Source organism: Rhodnius prolixus, unplaced genomic scaffold (genome assembly GCF_049639745.1).
Source record: "Rhodnius prolixus isolate KJV_2025 unplaced genomic scaffold, Rpr scaffold_2, whole genome shotgun sequence".
Classification (NCBI taxonomy): domain Eukaryota; kingdom Metazoa; phylum Arthropoda; class Insecta; order Hemiptera; family Reduviidae; genus Rhodnius; species Rhodnius prolixus.
The window spans coordinates 23,410,939-23,426,945 of record NW_027411592.1 but is presented as its reverse complement, the minus strand read 5'-3'; the positions used below and the strand labels follow the sequence as shown (position 1 = coordinate 23,426,945).

The 16,007-nt window shown below is 30.9% G+C and overlaps 2 protein-coding genes across 4 annotated transcripts; one reads left to right on the top strand and one right to left on the bottom strand.

Annotated features, from left to right (window-relative positions):
- Nucleotides 1-220: 220 nt before the first annotated feature.
- On the bottom strand, nt 221-3,106 carry ND-B18 (NADH dehydrogenase (ubiquinone) B18 subunit). Of its 2 annotated transcripts, none has more exons than XM_074120984.1 (4): nt 2,907-3,106; nt 2,658-2,826; nt 2,486-2,574; nt 221-2,332 (listed from the first exon to the last, which is right to left on the bottom strand). In XM_074120984.1, exons 1-3 carry the CDS (start codon nt 3,022-3,024, stop codon nt 2,493-2,495), a joined length of 369 nt encoding a protein of 122 aa, XP_073977085.1. In that variant the 5' UTR covers nt 3,025-3,106; the 3' UTR covers nt 221-2,332; nt 2,486-2,492. The 2 variants fall into 2 exon arrangements, with proteins under 2 accessions (XP_073977085.1, XP_073977084.1); XM_074120983.1 differs by having other exon boundaries at nt 221-323; nt 2,907-3,102.
- A 536-nt stretch (nt 3,107-3,642) lies between these two features.
- Nucleotides 3,643-15,750, top strand: RanBP3 (ran-binding protein 3). 2 transcript variants are annotated; one of them, XM_074120974.1, is made up of 11 exons: nt 3,643-3,800; nt 4,052-4,144; nt 4,341-4,415; nt 4,613-4,713; nt 5,959-6,117; nt 7,858-7,920; nt 8,003-8,092; nt 8,594-8,716; nt 11,155-11,304; nt 11,432-11,527; nt 12,877-15,750. In XM_074120974.1, exons 1-11 carry the CDS (start codon nt 3,782-3,784, stop codon nt 13,000-13,002), a joined length of 1,095 nt encoding a protein of 364 aa, XP_073977075.1. In that variant the 5' UTR covers nt 3,643-3,781; the 3' UTR covers nt 13,003-15,750. The 2 variants fall into 2 exon arrangements, with proteins under 2 accessions (XP_073977075.1, XP_073977076.1); XM_074120975.1 differs by having other exon boundaries at nt 3,645-3,800; nt 4,052-4,135.
- The last annotated feature ends 257 nt before the right edge of the window (nt 15,751-16,007 follow it).

Here is a 16,007-nt window from a genome sequence, read left to right as displayed (position 1 = left end):
ATGATGTGATAAAAACATTGAACATGTTTTTAAATTTATTTTTTAATACATTTTTTAATTAACTTAAAAACTAAAATAAACGTAGTCTTCTCATTCATTTGGAGTTAAATGAATGTAGCATAATATTATTCATATTTGTAACATTTATCAAGAATGTGGCTCCATTGGTAAAATTTAATAGATTAGGAATTCAGAAAACAGGAAAAAAATAATATATATATACTTTATAAACATTTACTGAGAATAACGTAGCACTCACTATAACAACTATTTACAAAACAACTCTTGCCAATTGTATCTTCTTGTACGATTTTTAGCAGGACCTGAAATAAGATTATTATTGCTAAAATTATCCTTCCATATTAAGCATACATTTTCATTTTCTCTACTCCTAATTTAAAAAAAGAATTATGACCGTACTAAACTTTCGAACTTGAGTTTTCATAGAAATTAAATATTTGGAGATCCTCTTAATACAGAAGTTTTTCATCGCATGGCCGGTATGTGAAGAATATACTCGTATCAAAAACAAGAAATCGCGAATCAAAAATAGTTTCAACTTTCATTATGCTTTGTATACATACTATTAAAATTTCTAAATTTCAATCTATTTAATTTTAAACTTTTCCCCAGAAATAGATTTTAGAGATTTTTAGAGGATTTTAGGGGTGAAAGTTCTCGTGAAACTGGTAAGTTAAGCAATGTTTTAAAATATCTCTTTAAAAAACTTCATTATATTAACAGATAAGTATCTATTAAACTGAAGTACGAATTTATGTTCACACGTTGAAAACGGCATTTTAAATTAAAATTGTTTCTAAAACTAGGGTTTTATGGTGCTGATTATGTATTTTTAACATCTGACATTTCTACAGTAGCCCTGAATATCGGCATTATTGGGAATTAGGTCTCACGGAAAATATAAAACCTCGGAAAATCCTATTTTAAATGATTTCTTAAAAAGATGCACAAAAATTTGTAAATCTTGTAAAGAGAGAAGTAGCGACCAAAAGTGGTACCAATTTTCATGAATGCCAAGTCATTCATTCTATTCAAAATTTTAGTGGATATATTTTTTCCATCAATATTTCATAAATAACAAACATATTTTTCTACAAAGTATTTTTTGAGGAACACTTCATAAATATAAATTATTTTGGATATATAACGATTTTTTTATTTTTACAAATAAGTTACTGTTTTCATACGAGCATTGTCCCTATTTTTTTTTTTTTAACTCATCTTTATTTTAATTAAATTATGATTCGTTTGTTTGTTTTTTTCTTAGAGTTAATCAGGGACCTCTATTGCCCCCCGACCTCTATTATGACCCCCGAAGCTTCTTAAATCATGATAGTGGGAAATAGGTTTAAAATTTGTAATATTGTCCGGTAGGATCGTCCGATACAAAGGACTGATCGTCAAAATCAGAAAGAAATATATCCCACTTTAACTTTTCCTCTAAAAAAACATAAAATCCCCATATTCTCTCTAAAATAAAATCCTATTTAATAAGAACATTTTTTTTTGCAATGCTGATCAAATGTGATTTAAGAAAATCGATGCCAAAAATGGGGAAAACCAGAAATTCTTATTCTTCTTGTTACCTTTTCGTTAAGAAGTAACGCCTAAAAGTATGTACCAATTTTCTTGAATGCGGCGGATTACACCGCGGAGATCCCGGGTTCTAATCCAGCTGAGATTTTTCTTCCTAAGAGCTTCTTACAGCTCATTTTCCAGTGATAAACAGTGTTGTCTGTAAAGAAAAAGAGAACTGTCCGGAGGCTGGTAGGGTATTGATAAAAGCTAAGGGTGTTAATATGGCCAACTTCAGATGGAGCGCCTTAAATAATTGCACTAACTCTGCATATATCAGCCCGATTTTAATAAATTCGCATTGTCGGGTATGGTTTCCCTACATAACATCTGAGTGCTGTTCTGCTCTTACACTAATAAGCGAAGTTTTAAATTATCATGTAGATAGTCTTCTTGGGAGTCTTGACACTACGTACATCAGTAGAGTTAGTTCTACATACTGGGGCCCCTTAAAAAATTATTAACAATATTTATATTTCTCTTCACTAGAAAAACTGTAATCGCAATTAAACATTTCTTACCCCATTTAAGGGGAAGTATGCAATTGATCTATATTTTTGTTAAATTTCCTTAATAAGTACTGTTATCATGTTTTTAAAAAAAATGTTTAAAATTTTTTTTTTTTATTTTGTTTAAGGGAGTACTACAGTCGCAGTTTAAACCTTCTCATTTCTCTTAAGTGCTACAATTGCGGTTCGATTTCTGTTGCTTCTTTCGATCTTCTTTTTTTCCTTCACTGTAAATTTACCGATAGTAATTTACCTTCAGTACATTCTAAGTTAATAGAATATTTAATGTTTAAATATTTGGAAGAACTGAGGAAGTTTCAAATTAACCTACACACTATTAACCATTTCTGATCCTAGAATAAAAGGTATATAAACATTACCTCATGATTAACCACGTTTACTACTTAATCTCTTCTCCCTTTCCATTAAGCGTCTTTCTCGTTCAAAATCTTTCATCCTATCAAGATACCTAAAAAGATAATTTTGATGACACTTTATAGATTAAAATTTCATATGGAATTTTTTTTCATTTGGATATCCTATGAATCATACTCTTCATATAAACAGTGGAGATATTCATGCTTTTCATGATGACATCTGTATACCCAAGGAAATTTATCTTTTCGACATTTCTGAAATTTGAGTAGGTAATGAGCACAATAATCTCGGTTTTTTAGAGGAATCTTCGCTGCGTACATTTCTTCCTCAGTAGCAATCATTACTTTAAAAATAAAGAGAAAAAACATAAATATTATATTAACAAATTTATAACGATTATGAATGAAATAGACATGATTTTACCTTTCTCTTTTCTTCCATTAGGAAATCCGTATAACGGATCAAATTTGGACTCTTGATCTGGACGAGGAACAACATCTTTATGAAAAGTATAGTTTAATCCTGTAGCAAGATTCCCCATTTTTTTAAAAAGATAATTTTACTGTAAAGCGTATTTCTAATTATAACCTCCACCATAACATATGATTTTTTTTTTTCTTGATGCATTAATCTTGAACCAGATAACAGAATTAACTTAGTAAGGTAGACATTTATTATGATTTCGCATTAAACAATGTTTTTGTTCTTATTCGGTTTACTTAATATTCTTAATGTTGCGTATGTATCCATGTACGTAATCCATGAGAGATAAAAGGAATTATCATAAATTTGAAGATCTTTGCTTAAACCAAATAATAATGAGTAACTCGCTAAACTGTACTTCTTACTTTCTTGTTACATTTAGCTCTGCAGCACGATATAATTTGAATATTTTTATATATAAATGAAATTTGAATTACGCGCTTTTATGAGTATAAAAGTATTATTTATTCCAACATTCTTTACTAATAATTTATTATCTTCATAACTAAGCATAATTTCTTTGAATATTCCAAAAAACATTAGGTATTTAATCAACAATTTTTCTTAATAATTTTGTTTTTAATTGATGTTAAAATGTAATTTTATTTGGAGGCAGGATGACGAAAAAATTCATAGTTTTATTTGCTTGATTATAATGAAGCAGGCTACATTTATATCAGACACTCAATTATTAGTTTATTGTTGACTATAAACATCGTCTAATTATGCCAGAAGTCACAAAAGTGCTAGTGCTACAATCGAAACAATCGTTATCGAGTAAATAATAATCAACCTTTTTGAAGTAAACTAGAAAGATGGCGGATGTGACAGAAGGTAAGTTATTTTTTAAACTTGCCCTATTTTTCTACTTGATTAAATTTACTCTGAAGTTCTAATTAAAAAATATTGTTACACCAAAACTAACGATTATATTCTTTGCCTAGAAACATACCAACCGCATTTCTTATAAAAACATAGTTTTTAAAAATATTTTATAACCTTTGCATGTTTGTTTACTTCTTAAATACCTGTTAAAAATTGTTTGAATTTTTCATACATTGAAAATTACAATATTGAAACTTCAGGAGCCACAAATAAAGATCAGCATAGTGAAGTTTCTTCTTCGGAACCTGATATTTGCAGCAATGGAGAGTCAAAATCTGGATTAAGTAAGAATAGTAAGAGTTGAATTTATTAGTGACTGTATTTATCGCAGAATATTTCTATTTCTGATTTTGTACAAAATTGACAAACATAGAAGTTATTGAATGAAATTAGTATACAATATTTAATTTTAAAATGTTACAGTATATGAAGTAAACAGTAGTTTTTTTTTATTATTACTTTATTTACATTTAAAATAAATGATTTCAGGTAAAAGCACTCCTTTATCTTCCAGAACATTCGTACTGAATCCGGCTCGGCTATCGAATCCGTTTGCTAAGAAAGGTATTAAAAGTTTTTTGTTTGAAATATTTAAGAATTAAAAATAAATAAACTCAAATAAGTAAATTTAATTTTAAGATTTCATACTTCCTCATTTTGCTCATGTTAATTTTTTGTCTGGAATATAAGAAATTCTTCGACTTATTAAATTAAATTATTAACCTAATATTTTCTGTGCGCCTAATGTACTTATTTTTTAGTTTTAGAAAAGACATTCGACGATTCTGCTATCAAGAAGGATGAAACCAAGAATGAGCAAATCACAGCTGAACCTACAAATTGCAATGCCGCCAAAATTGAGGTTGGTTATTAAAGTGAAAATGCCACTAATTTGCTAGATAAAGTTCAGTAGATCTGAAAACATATCTTTTGGCCCATCCTTTCCGTATTAGAAGAATGGAGAAAGAGTTTCAGCAGGATAATTTGTGACTGCCCTTTTTTAATAATGGATTTGGAATGGGACACTTCACATCGACAATATTGTCTAAAATAATAATGCAACATCTAGAACTTTTGAGTACCACAAATGAAAAAAAAAAATCTGTGTAATATTTTACACACTATGTAGACGACTCACTACCCATTCTCTAACAAGGTATAGATGCAAATTATTGACTTACCTAAACACAGACTTCACACACGAATATTAGAACGACAAAACTTTTAACTTCCTAGATATCACAAAAAAATAAATAAATAAATAAAAAATCAGAATTCGGAAGAAACAGAAGGCCCACGTCCACTGGCGTTATTATACAACAGTTCCCACCATCCAACTCAACATAAGCTTGCCGCTCTCAGACACGAGACCTATAGAATAAAAACCATACCTCTCGCATCGAACGACTATTAGTGCGAACTCAGCACCATTCGCACAATAGTCATAAATGACAGTTATACCACCAACATTATTAATAAATTACTAAGTATAATCTAACATCCAAACCACGATCAACTATCCCATCCAATCTATTGTCACTTTGACTTAATATCGGAATTGAGACATAGGAATATGGCCTTTTTTAAAAACTTGGCCGCAAAACCGCTTTTAGGACCAACAACAAACTGGAAAATAGGATATGTGTACATACTCATATACCGAAACTAACAACCCTTATGACAGCCAGCGGTATTCACAAACTAGTTGTCCTGACTGCGACAGTATCAATTTTGGCCAGAGTGGTGAAAAAAATCAAAGAACATTCGCTCGTACAACTTCTACTAAACAAACTTACGTGCACCACTTATCTGACATAGTCACTTACTGACAGTATCAACAATACAATTGCATGTATGCTGCTATGTACATCCTGAATGCGGTTGCACGCTGGAAGGAATGGAAGACTTTTTTTTTTAATTACAAAAATTACTTATTTTTCGGACAGATGTAAACTACTCCGATACCCTTATAAGCAGGCGGTTTAAATAAATTGTAGCTACCGTTGTATAATGCAATGAAAATGGTGTTAATATTCTACGTAAAACTGTTATTTATTTATTTTATTTCGCAGTATATAAAATATAACCTAAAATTTAACATTGCCAGGGCAAGGATGGAATAGCTGCTAGCAAAGTGTCTTTTGTCCCATTGTGCGGAGAACCTACTACTGCTACCTCTTCAACTTCATCTTCGTCTTCACTTAGTCAACATGCTTCAACTTCGCCGTTAGGGTTCGTTTTTGGACAGAACATTCATGAAAAAGTTGTAAGTAGCAGTAATATCTAGCAATAATGAGTTTCATGTTTGAAAAGAATAACTAGTTTAAAAAAGGCAAGATGTGCGGAAATAGTGCGAATTGAATTTAGTTTATAGGTGCCACGATGAGACCCAAAAACAAGGTTTTGGGTAAAATCAGCCATCCGGTAGTGCTAGTTAGGCTGACTTCACTCGAAACTTGTTTTCGAGTCCAATCGTGGCATCTGGCTGATGTCACTATACTGTATGGATGTGTCAGCCCCCCCCTCCAATAAAAAGCTTCTTACGATTTCTTTTAAACTTATTCACTTATTGCATCATGTAAATCTGTAACTTTATTTGAAACTTTGTGTAAGAAAAATTCAGTTAGGAACTTTTTGAGTGGGTTGGTAGCAGAATTCTTTTAATAGGCCATGAAATATGTTCTCATCTTCAGTATGATATTAAAGGTGTGTCTGCAGTATCCTCTTGTAAATATCATCTGATTTTGAATGCTCATTAACTTCTTTGACCAGGGAATGGGTGCACCTTCAGCCTCTTGATCAAGTTGATACCTCTAATCGGAAGAATAAAAGAAAATGGGCGATATTTAATTTTTATAATTTTCTGTTATTTATTGTCGTGATAGGGCTGCTGAAAGTGTTCTTTCGTTAATGTTAACTCATTGCATCATTAGACATTAAGCTGTTGTACCAGAGCTCTAACCCACTTAACTAATTTCCTCATGCACTTGTCATTTCTGCTTCTTTAATTTTTCAAGGACGGATTATCTTCAAATCATTGAACATAATATATATCACATGTGGACTTTAAATTCTAACAAAACTGTGTTTAGCTTAATAAAATTTAATTCCACACAAATTACGATCCAAAAAAAATCTGTTTTGGGTCCGCCAAGTGTCAATGTTTCACACTGCATGAGTCTTTAATTAATGTTCAGTGAGTGAATGAGAATGAAAATGAGTGCTGTGGATGCGTTTAACCCAAATAGTTGTGTTTCATGACCACTTTTTACATGTACTGTGTGAGATTGGAAGGTTTCAGGGTTTATTATTATGTGTAAGAATGGAGTATGGAATATTTCTAGAGATAGTAATATCCCTAAAGCAGAACCTGTTCTTCCTTTGGCAGATAAGATAGCATGTTGGACTATTCGCTTAAAACTATTGTATCTGCATTAATAATCTGCATGCTGTACCGTAAATACAGCTAGCTGTTACTTACTGTATTAAATGTGACAGTTAAAAGAACCATTCAATTTCTTGAAATCAACACTTGAACTTCTTCAATTTTTTGAACTTATTGTGGAATAGCCCAGTGACTGCAGTGCTTAAAGTTTAAATAAAGGGAATAAAATCCAGTTTTACTAATGTGATATGTAAAACTAAATCTTTTATATTCGAAACTACATCTTCTAGAACCTAGCATAACATTAGCTTCATACCTATTGCCTTCACTTATTTAAATCTATTTTTTCATCTTAAACTACCTTTTGTTTCGAACTTTACAACTTTTTTTGTATTGATGACTTGGGTAATGAGTGAAACCAGCTTTCCTAATCTTTCCCCATTTCCTTTTTAAAGTTGCCTCCAAATATTTGTAGTGTTTTGGGAAAAGTCATTAATTTTTGGAAAGACATGAAATAAAGAAAATGAGAAGGTGTGAAAATTAAATATAAAAACCAATTTAAACTATAAATATAGAGTATTAATTAATGCAATAATTCTACTGTGTTTTTTTAAATTTCAGGAAACTTCAGCTCCTGCAGAAAACACAGTTGTTGATGGCAACGAAGCTTCTCCTTCGTCAACTGTAAGTTATTCATACTTTTTTGTTTTGTTTTTTAAGTATTTAGCAAAATTGAAAGTTTTATTGATTTACAACCATTTTGCAGGAAACTCCTAGTGTCACGACGAATGGCACAACGACAGAAATGTTATTTTCATCTGGAGTTAAGAAAGAGATTCAATCTGACAAAGTTATGGTAATTTAAGATTAGATAAATTTAAACAATTTCCTACTTTTTTACAAAGGAGATACTACACGCGAACAAAATTGATATCTATACAAGTATATTATTTTGAAAGAGGAAATTGGATTTTTGTAGTTTTTCAAAAATATAAAAATTATAATTTAAAATTGATGCAGTGTGTGCACAATGAAATGAGGAAATCAAAGTAACATTTCAGAAAAAACCTCAACAAAAAAGTATCAAAATTGCAATAAAACTCCGAGAAGATTAATTACGAGTTTATTGCACCACTAATCAGTTTTCATTTTGCCAGGTTACGTTTGTAAGGTTACGTTATTGTTTGTATGGCTTTTAAATTTTAATTTCCAGTTTTGTTTCCTTGAAGGCTGAGTAGTTATTTAGATATTATGATTATTTTGTCAAAATACAATACGATTTTTTAAAAGCAACATTTGAATAAAAAAAAAAAAATCCAGAACCTCAACTGAATCTGTGTTTTATTTTGCATCACAGGACAGTGGAGGGAAATCGTTGAGTGAAGCAGCACGGGAATATGAAGAAGCTCGAGCGGTCAAAAGAAAATTTGAGGCAGTTCAAGTAATTACTGGGGAAGAGGAGGAATCAAACGTTCTTCAGGTGCGAACATTTCGTTTCTTTGGTATTCATTTCATTTTTATATGTGGACTCTTTTAAATTCTTAAGTGTAATTGAGTCATAAAATTGAAGGTTTTTTGTTCGATGAAGTTTATTTCTTCTACATCTTCATCTGATTTTATTTTTTTTTTATTTTTTATGATTTAAGGCGCGTTAACATCTAAGGTTATTGGCGCCCGGAGCTTTTTTCAGTGCACTGGCGGCCTCCGGACAGTGTTCTCTCGTTACAGACAACACTGTCCATCACCGGACAGTGAGCTGTAAGAAGCTCCTAGGAAGAGAAAATCTAAGGGTCAGCAGCTGGATTCGAACCCGGGACCTCCGCGTGGGAGTCCAGTATGCTAACCTCATAGCTAATCCCTTCCCTCCTTCATCTGATTGAAGTTGCTGATATCCGTTCCTCAATAACTGTTCCAAATATTTTTTTTTTTTGTAGTTTAATGTTATATACCTTCATTCTCTTCCCCGTATGCTTTCCTATGTTCTTGAAATGCTAGTTCATCACTGTCCACTTTTTCTTTCTGCAGCTTTCCAATAAAGCACTTGACTAGGAGATAAATTAATAATAATAAATTTATCTTCTTCTTCTTCTTCTTAGTCAATTCTCGTCTACCTTTCAGTGTCGAGGTAATAAATTTATATTTTCATTTAAATCCTTCTCAGAAACGAGGTTTCGAGGGTTCAATTGACCATAGGCTATTCGATCTTGCAGTTTCTCACTGGTGCAAGCTTGCTTTAGGAGTCCTGAGTAAAGTGTAAGATGTGATGGTACTAATGTCCATAGCAGGCGATGCGCCATATCCCTCCGATGTGCCATATCCCTCTTCCCCTCCTAAAAACATACCAATAGACTAAACGGAGATGGCGACGAACGATGTCTGGAAACGTCTAGATTTGTATCAGATGCACTTGTACTTAGATTTCTTTCAAAATCTTATATTGAGATGTATTGCCGCCTGCCTGTACCTTTTTAACGACATCATTCTTTTCAGTTTCATTTAGAGCTACTTAGCTTCAGCAAGACGTGCAAGTTTCTTTTTTTCAATAGGAAATAAATACAAAAATCGTAAGAAATTTCTATTTTTTAAAAAAAGTCGAACTATTTGAAGGAGGAATAATAATGATGACTATAAGTATATACTACGAGGTTAAATATTAATATAGCTATGATTTTTATTTTTTTTCGACCGTTGTTGATAGATGATTTTTGGTGAATATCGAGGTGCGGTCTTGAATGAAAACAACTTTTTTGCTTTATACCAACGTTTCGGTAATTTTTACTACCTTCTTCAGGGTCTGTACAATAGGAATATTACACTAATATAGATAAAATTGAAAAAATAAAAATAAATAAATAAAAATTATTTCTAAAACACAAAATTAAATAGATAGATAAATATAATTTGGAAAGACTTACATTATAAAAATTTTGTGAAGTTTGTAAGTCAATCCAAATTATATTTATCTATCTATTTAATTTTGTGTTTTAGAAATAATTTTCATTTATTTATTTTTATTTTTTCAATTTTATCTATATTATTGTAATATTCCTTTTGTGTACAGACTCTGAAGAAGGTAGTAAAAATTACCGAAACGTTGGTATAAAGCAAAAAAGTTGTTTTTATTCAAGACCGTACCTCGATATTCACCAAAAATCATTAATATAGCTGGTTTAGGGCCTTACTGACTTGGCATACCCTCCTTTAGCTGATTTAACTGATTCATAGCCCTTGATGGTCAGACAGAAATTAATAGTTAGGCAATAGTTTCCAGTTCTCAAGTACACGACTTATATTTCTTGGTTTTCATAAGGATAATGGTCTGTGAGAAACAATGCTTCAGTACATTCTATGCAATCCATGAGCATTGTCTTGTTGTGGTGGCGTTTTGTGGCTGACTGGCTAATGCTATTAGGCTAATTCTTAGTGGCCTAAATCTTGCCTATCAAATTCAGTGTAGCTTGGACCATAGTTGCCCTTCCCACGTGTTCGTAACTAAAGAACTTACCTAACTTGATTAGAATTTCACCAAATTTTAAAGCAAACAGTAGTAAAACGTGAATCATTTTAACTTTAAAAAATAAATTAATTAAATAAAAATTATTCCAGGTCAAAAAATTACATTTTAAATAGATTTTGTGGTGTGATTCCTTTATAAAATGAAAAATTTGGAGGTTTTCGCGTCACCAATATTATACATGTTTTGGAGGTATTGGTGGAGGGCGAATCAAAAAATAAATCGCTATAAATCTATCTCATACGATAAATGGTTTTGCTTTTGTTTATCTCAAACAACAAATTTACCAAAGAAAGTGATAGAGAAATTTAAATTTTTCTGTCGTGCCTTTCCACGTTTGTTAAGTCTTAGGAAAAAATGAAATATTTTAATATTTTCAGAAAATATTTTGTTCTCTTTCTTAGATAAATTGCAAATTATTTTCCTGGAGCAGCTGTAGTTGGGTTGAAAGAGGAAGGGGTACATTGCGAGTTAACGACTTACCAACTAATCCACCTTCACATCGTCTTATAGTTAGAGCAGCTGGATCTTTAAGGCTTGTGCTTAACACTAAAGTAAGTTTTTTTTATCGTCAAAGTTAAAAGAAATGACTATTTTCATCAACTATTAATTTTTTGCCATTTTAATTTTGGAATATCACATTTTTACAATATAGTAATTTTTTGTTTTGTTTCATTTCAGATTTGGTCTGGAATGACTGTTGATCGTGCCAGTGTTAAGAGTATTCGAATTACTGGAATGGATAGTAATGGAGTCGTTAAAGTTTTTCTTTTAATGGTATAGATTTTTAAATATTTTTTTCCTTAAAGTTGTTTATTTTAAACTTTAAAAAAATACACATTTTCTTACATTACTTATAATGGTATCTGGGGACTTTATTCGGTGAGAATCTCTTTGCTATTCTAAAATGGAAAAGTTGTATTCAATTAAAAAAAAAAAAGATAGATTTAATGTGAGGGAATAGACTTTACTTTTGAATCCCACAAAATTTGAAAATGATAACTTTTAACTGTTTAAAGAGTTTTTAATTAAAAAAAAGTCTTGCAGCCAGTCAAACAACTTTGGTCTTCAAGCTGTTGTGTACATAAAAAGATAGGGTCTATCTATTTAAGAAAAAATAACTTGGCTGCTCTGATTTGAAGTTCAGTTTATCTACAAGATGGGCTGTTTAAGCTAAGCGTTTACTCTATTTACTTTGTATCAGTGAAGCCTAATCAAGTGCAATAATTGTTTTTCTTAATCTATTTCGTCTTAAAACCAAACTCCAACCTTCTAACGAATGACGGACATTTTAAGAATAAGTAATTGCATTGTTTTGGCTCATCATTATTATAATTATTATTATTAGAATAATCATCATTATTGATTTTTTTTTCCTATGCTCGCCTTGGCGAACTGGCTATTTCACACCCAAATTGATTCTCGACCTACATTATTTAGTCCTCTTCCGAATTTCTTTTCACTGGCTATCAAACCCAGAAACAGCTATGGGATCTACGTGCTCCCTCTCAAAATCTCTGGAACCACCGTTGAACAGTGCAATCACTTATACTGCCTTCGCCCGAGACATCGTTGATATTTCTGGCCGTTTGGGCCCCGTTCCGTTCGAGTTTGAACTCGTAAAACAAAATAATGCGAAAATCACACTTCGACATCTTAGTAAAGACTGAATTATTTCCAAGTAGCAAAATGTTACAGAGGTAAACAAACATTTTTGTTTGAAAGAGGATTAATAAGTGTTTACATTTATAAAAGACAGAAGTACAACAAACTTAAACAGTTTACTATTTGGAGGGGTATTTTAAAGAATACATTAAATCCTGCATTATTTTCCGGACAACCCAAAATCTAAGTATGGTGGAGTTCACCATAGTGTGTTATATTCATGGTAAGCTTACGGAAGTAAGTACATGAGAAATAACCCACCCCACCCACCCACACCCACAGATACACATACAGTACACAACACAAAAATAAAAACAGTGGACCGCACAAGCATGTAGGAGGAGGCAATTTTTAACGCAATAAAAGTGATTATTCTTGACAGTGGTTATAAAAGGATCAATCTTTCTGAACAATAATCTTAAGTTGTTCTAAAAAAAAGTTATATTAATTTTTATTTTTAGGCCAGCCCAAAAGAAATGGATCAACTACAAAAATGTCTGGAGTGGCGAGTTAATAACTTGAAAAAAAGCGAAGACAACAGCTCACCTAAAAAATCAAAAAATGAAGAAGTGGAAGAGAATAGCTAGGGTATTATTTAAAACTCAGCATATTGAAGCCCTCAAAATAATAGTATATTATTTTTAAATTTGAAGCTTACCAAAGCGTAAACGAACGAACACCACCCGTATCACTTATTTTATTGTTCCGAATCCTTCGATAGTTTTTTTATTTTTCATTCCGAATTCTTGGTGACTTGTTCGTTTGATATTTTATGATTTGGTAATTTATGTTCGAATGGTTTCTTTTTCCTGATAGGAATGTATAATTTTTTTTTCTCAACTGTAAACTTTGTCAAGTTGTGTAAGCAAGCATTTCTTACGATTTAGTCATATAAACTAAGAGATATTTTATTATTATTATTTTTTCAGTGTTTAAAATTTGATAGAAAAACAAATATCCTTGTTAATTATTTTCTTATTCCACTTTTTCAGTTAATTTATATGGAAAAATTGTTCTATTAGAATTGTAAATAGTTTTATCGATACATCAAAATATCTTTAAATAAAATAAAATAGTAATTGTTTCATGTTCTAATATTGGTCTAAAAGCAGGTTAATAAAATTTGAGTATTACAATATACACCTTCAATGTATTAATAGGTATACTTACATATATATGTTACGCCAAATCAGAGAAATCACCTAATTCACTTACTAGGTAAGTTTTATTGTCTGATTTATGTAGTTGATATGCCCATTTCGCGAATTAATTGATAGCATCCAAATGACATAATGACACACTCGATACCACAAATTATAGTAAATAATGACACCCCAGAATGGAGATGTGACAATATTCTACACATGTAAAAATTGTTAATAGCAGCCTACATATTCAGGGTTGATTTCTCCATTGATTTTTTTTCCTTTTTTTTTTAAATCTTTGCCCCAGTTTCTCCCTAATAAAATTAACCAAACCTTCTTCTCTCAAAATCGGATCGCTATTTCTGTATAAGTATGGTTTTTTTCAGCACATTTTTTTCTACAGTGGAAATAAAAAAAGTACATCACTCTGTCTAGTTCATTACCACTCTCACTTTCTATTACAATCATAACCGCTTCCTTTAGTCTGTCAACTATTACACTCTTGTCTGATATATATCTTACTATTTACTCATTATAGTATGTGTAAATTATATATATATATATAAATTTTATATGTATAAACAACTGTCATCGATGGCGTAACATATATAAAATTAAGTAGGTAACGTTACTGCCAGTTTTCAGTGATAATTTACTTGTTTTAAAAAAAATTATGTTCCTAGAAACCTCTTTGATAAGAATGTTTCTGAATTCCAAATTATTTAGTGACGCTAACAGGTGTTATGAAGGAGAAAAATTCATTTATCAAAATGAATAGTGTTACCAAACAAAAACAAAAAATTACAAATAATTATCGCAATTAATTGATATCTAAAGGGAAACATTAAGGTTTAAGCATTAAATGTTATGTGGGTAAACAAAAAACAAAATCAAGTCTGTAATTTTTAGTAAGTCTGATGTAGTTACTGAGGAAGCAAATACGTATATTGTACAGTGAGCAGTTCTTTAAGATTTTGTCTGTATTAAAAATTGCACACATATTTCTTAAGTTCGTGTGCAGGCAGCCTTGTTACATCAAATGCAGCCATTCATAACTAGAATGATAAAATAATCAAAGAACCTTTAGATCCTTCTTAATATTAGACGCGTCATCATCTAAGATCATTGGCGCCCGGAGTCAACAAATGCCCCTTAATGGACTGTGAACTCTCGTTGCAGACAACACTGTTCATCATGTACATTGAACTGTAAGAGGCTTCTAGGAAGCGGTTTGTTTTATTTAACTTAACATGAAACGCAAAAAATGGTTTCAAACTGAATAAAATTAAATTGCTTACTTTGTGAAGGTGCTGTCAAAAATTATTTACATTTCATAAAATCCATTTAATTGATATTAAAACAGCGCGTAATGTTACTATGTACTTTATATATGAGTATAAAGTAGAGCTATTGATTTTTATGTAAAATTGATTTTGTAATTGCCAGAAATAAACAGTTTATCACCGGAAACATGGACTCCCATATTTCCGTCATAGTTACAATAGTTGGAAGATTTGATAGGCTCTATTACAGTAATCAATCTCGACTTTTTTTTTTTGCTTAAATATACTCAAACTTTATATACTTTTTTTGATTTTATCCGGCATAGATGCAATTTTTATTGTCCCTGGCCGTTTTTGAACTTTGGAACTAGTTTCTATCAGTTTGGTGTAGACATTTCGACTTCACTAAAATTTTCGTCTAGCACTATCTTACTGACTGAGTCTACTTTCTATAACAAACTAATTCCATCAACCTCTGATAACAAATGATAGTTCGAAACTAGCCAGGTATACAATAAAGTTGCGAGCTACAATGAATGAAATCAAAGATATTATCAAGCACTGCCCTCTCAACATTTTCGGTATATATAGAATTATTTCTATATATATTATATATAGAAATATATATATACGTATATATGAGGTAAATGTGAAAAACAATTTAGACTAATACATTTTTAGACTTTATACATTTTCCTCAGAATCTCCTACAAAATTTATAATATATAAACAATATTGATTAAAATAGCAATAGAAGAAGAGGATTATGTACATCGTCAAACACTCCTGAACTGCTTATTCTCAGTATATATTTTTTTTTATTATTTATTTTATAGTTTGTTCTTCTTGATGAAGGCAAAACTATGTACGGCGAAATTTTGGTAACAAATAAAAATCACAAAGTAGATATTCGTTATTTGTATGTTTTGTTCTCCTTTCATGGTCGATTTTTCCGCTTTCCTATGTTCTACTTCATATTCAAAAAAGAAAAATATGGCATAATGAAGAAGAAGAAAACGGTCATTAAGGGTAACTTTGCATTTTGATGAAAAATATGCGTTATAGCGTAGTTATCCGTTATTAGTTTAAACTTTCTTCCATACAGGTGTGTACAAATCTTGTTTGTTGAACACAGTGGCAAGCGCCTTCTATCTGGTTGCAATA

Coding starts and splice junctions, on each gene's coding strand:
- ND-B18 (XM_074120984.1), bottom strand. CDS start 3,024: ATGGGGAATCTTGCTACAGGATTAAACTATACTTTTCATAAAGATGTT. Junction 2,827..2,906: donor TAATGGAAGAAAAGAGAAAG/GTAAAATCATGT, acceptor TTATTTTTAAAG/TAATGATTGCTACTGAGGAA. Junction 2,575..2,657: donor CTCCACTGTTTATATGAAGA/GTATGATTCATA, acceptor TTATCTTTTTAG/GTATCTTGATAGGATGAAAG.
- RanBP3 (XM_074120974.1), top strand. Junction 4,145..4,340: donor ATCTGGATTAAGTAAGAATA/GTAAGAGTTGAA, acceptor AAATGATTTCAG/GTAAAAGCACTCCTTTATCT. Junction 8,717..11,154: donor AGGAATCAAACGTTCTTCAG/GTGCGAACATTT, acceptor TCTCTTTCTTAG/ATAAATTGCAAATTATTTTC.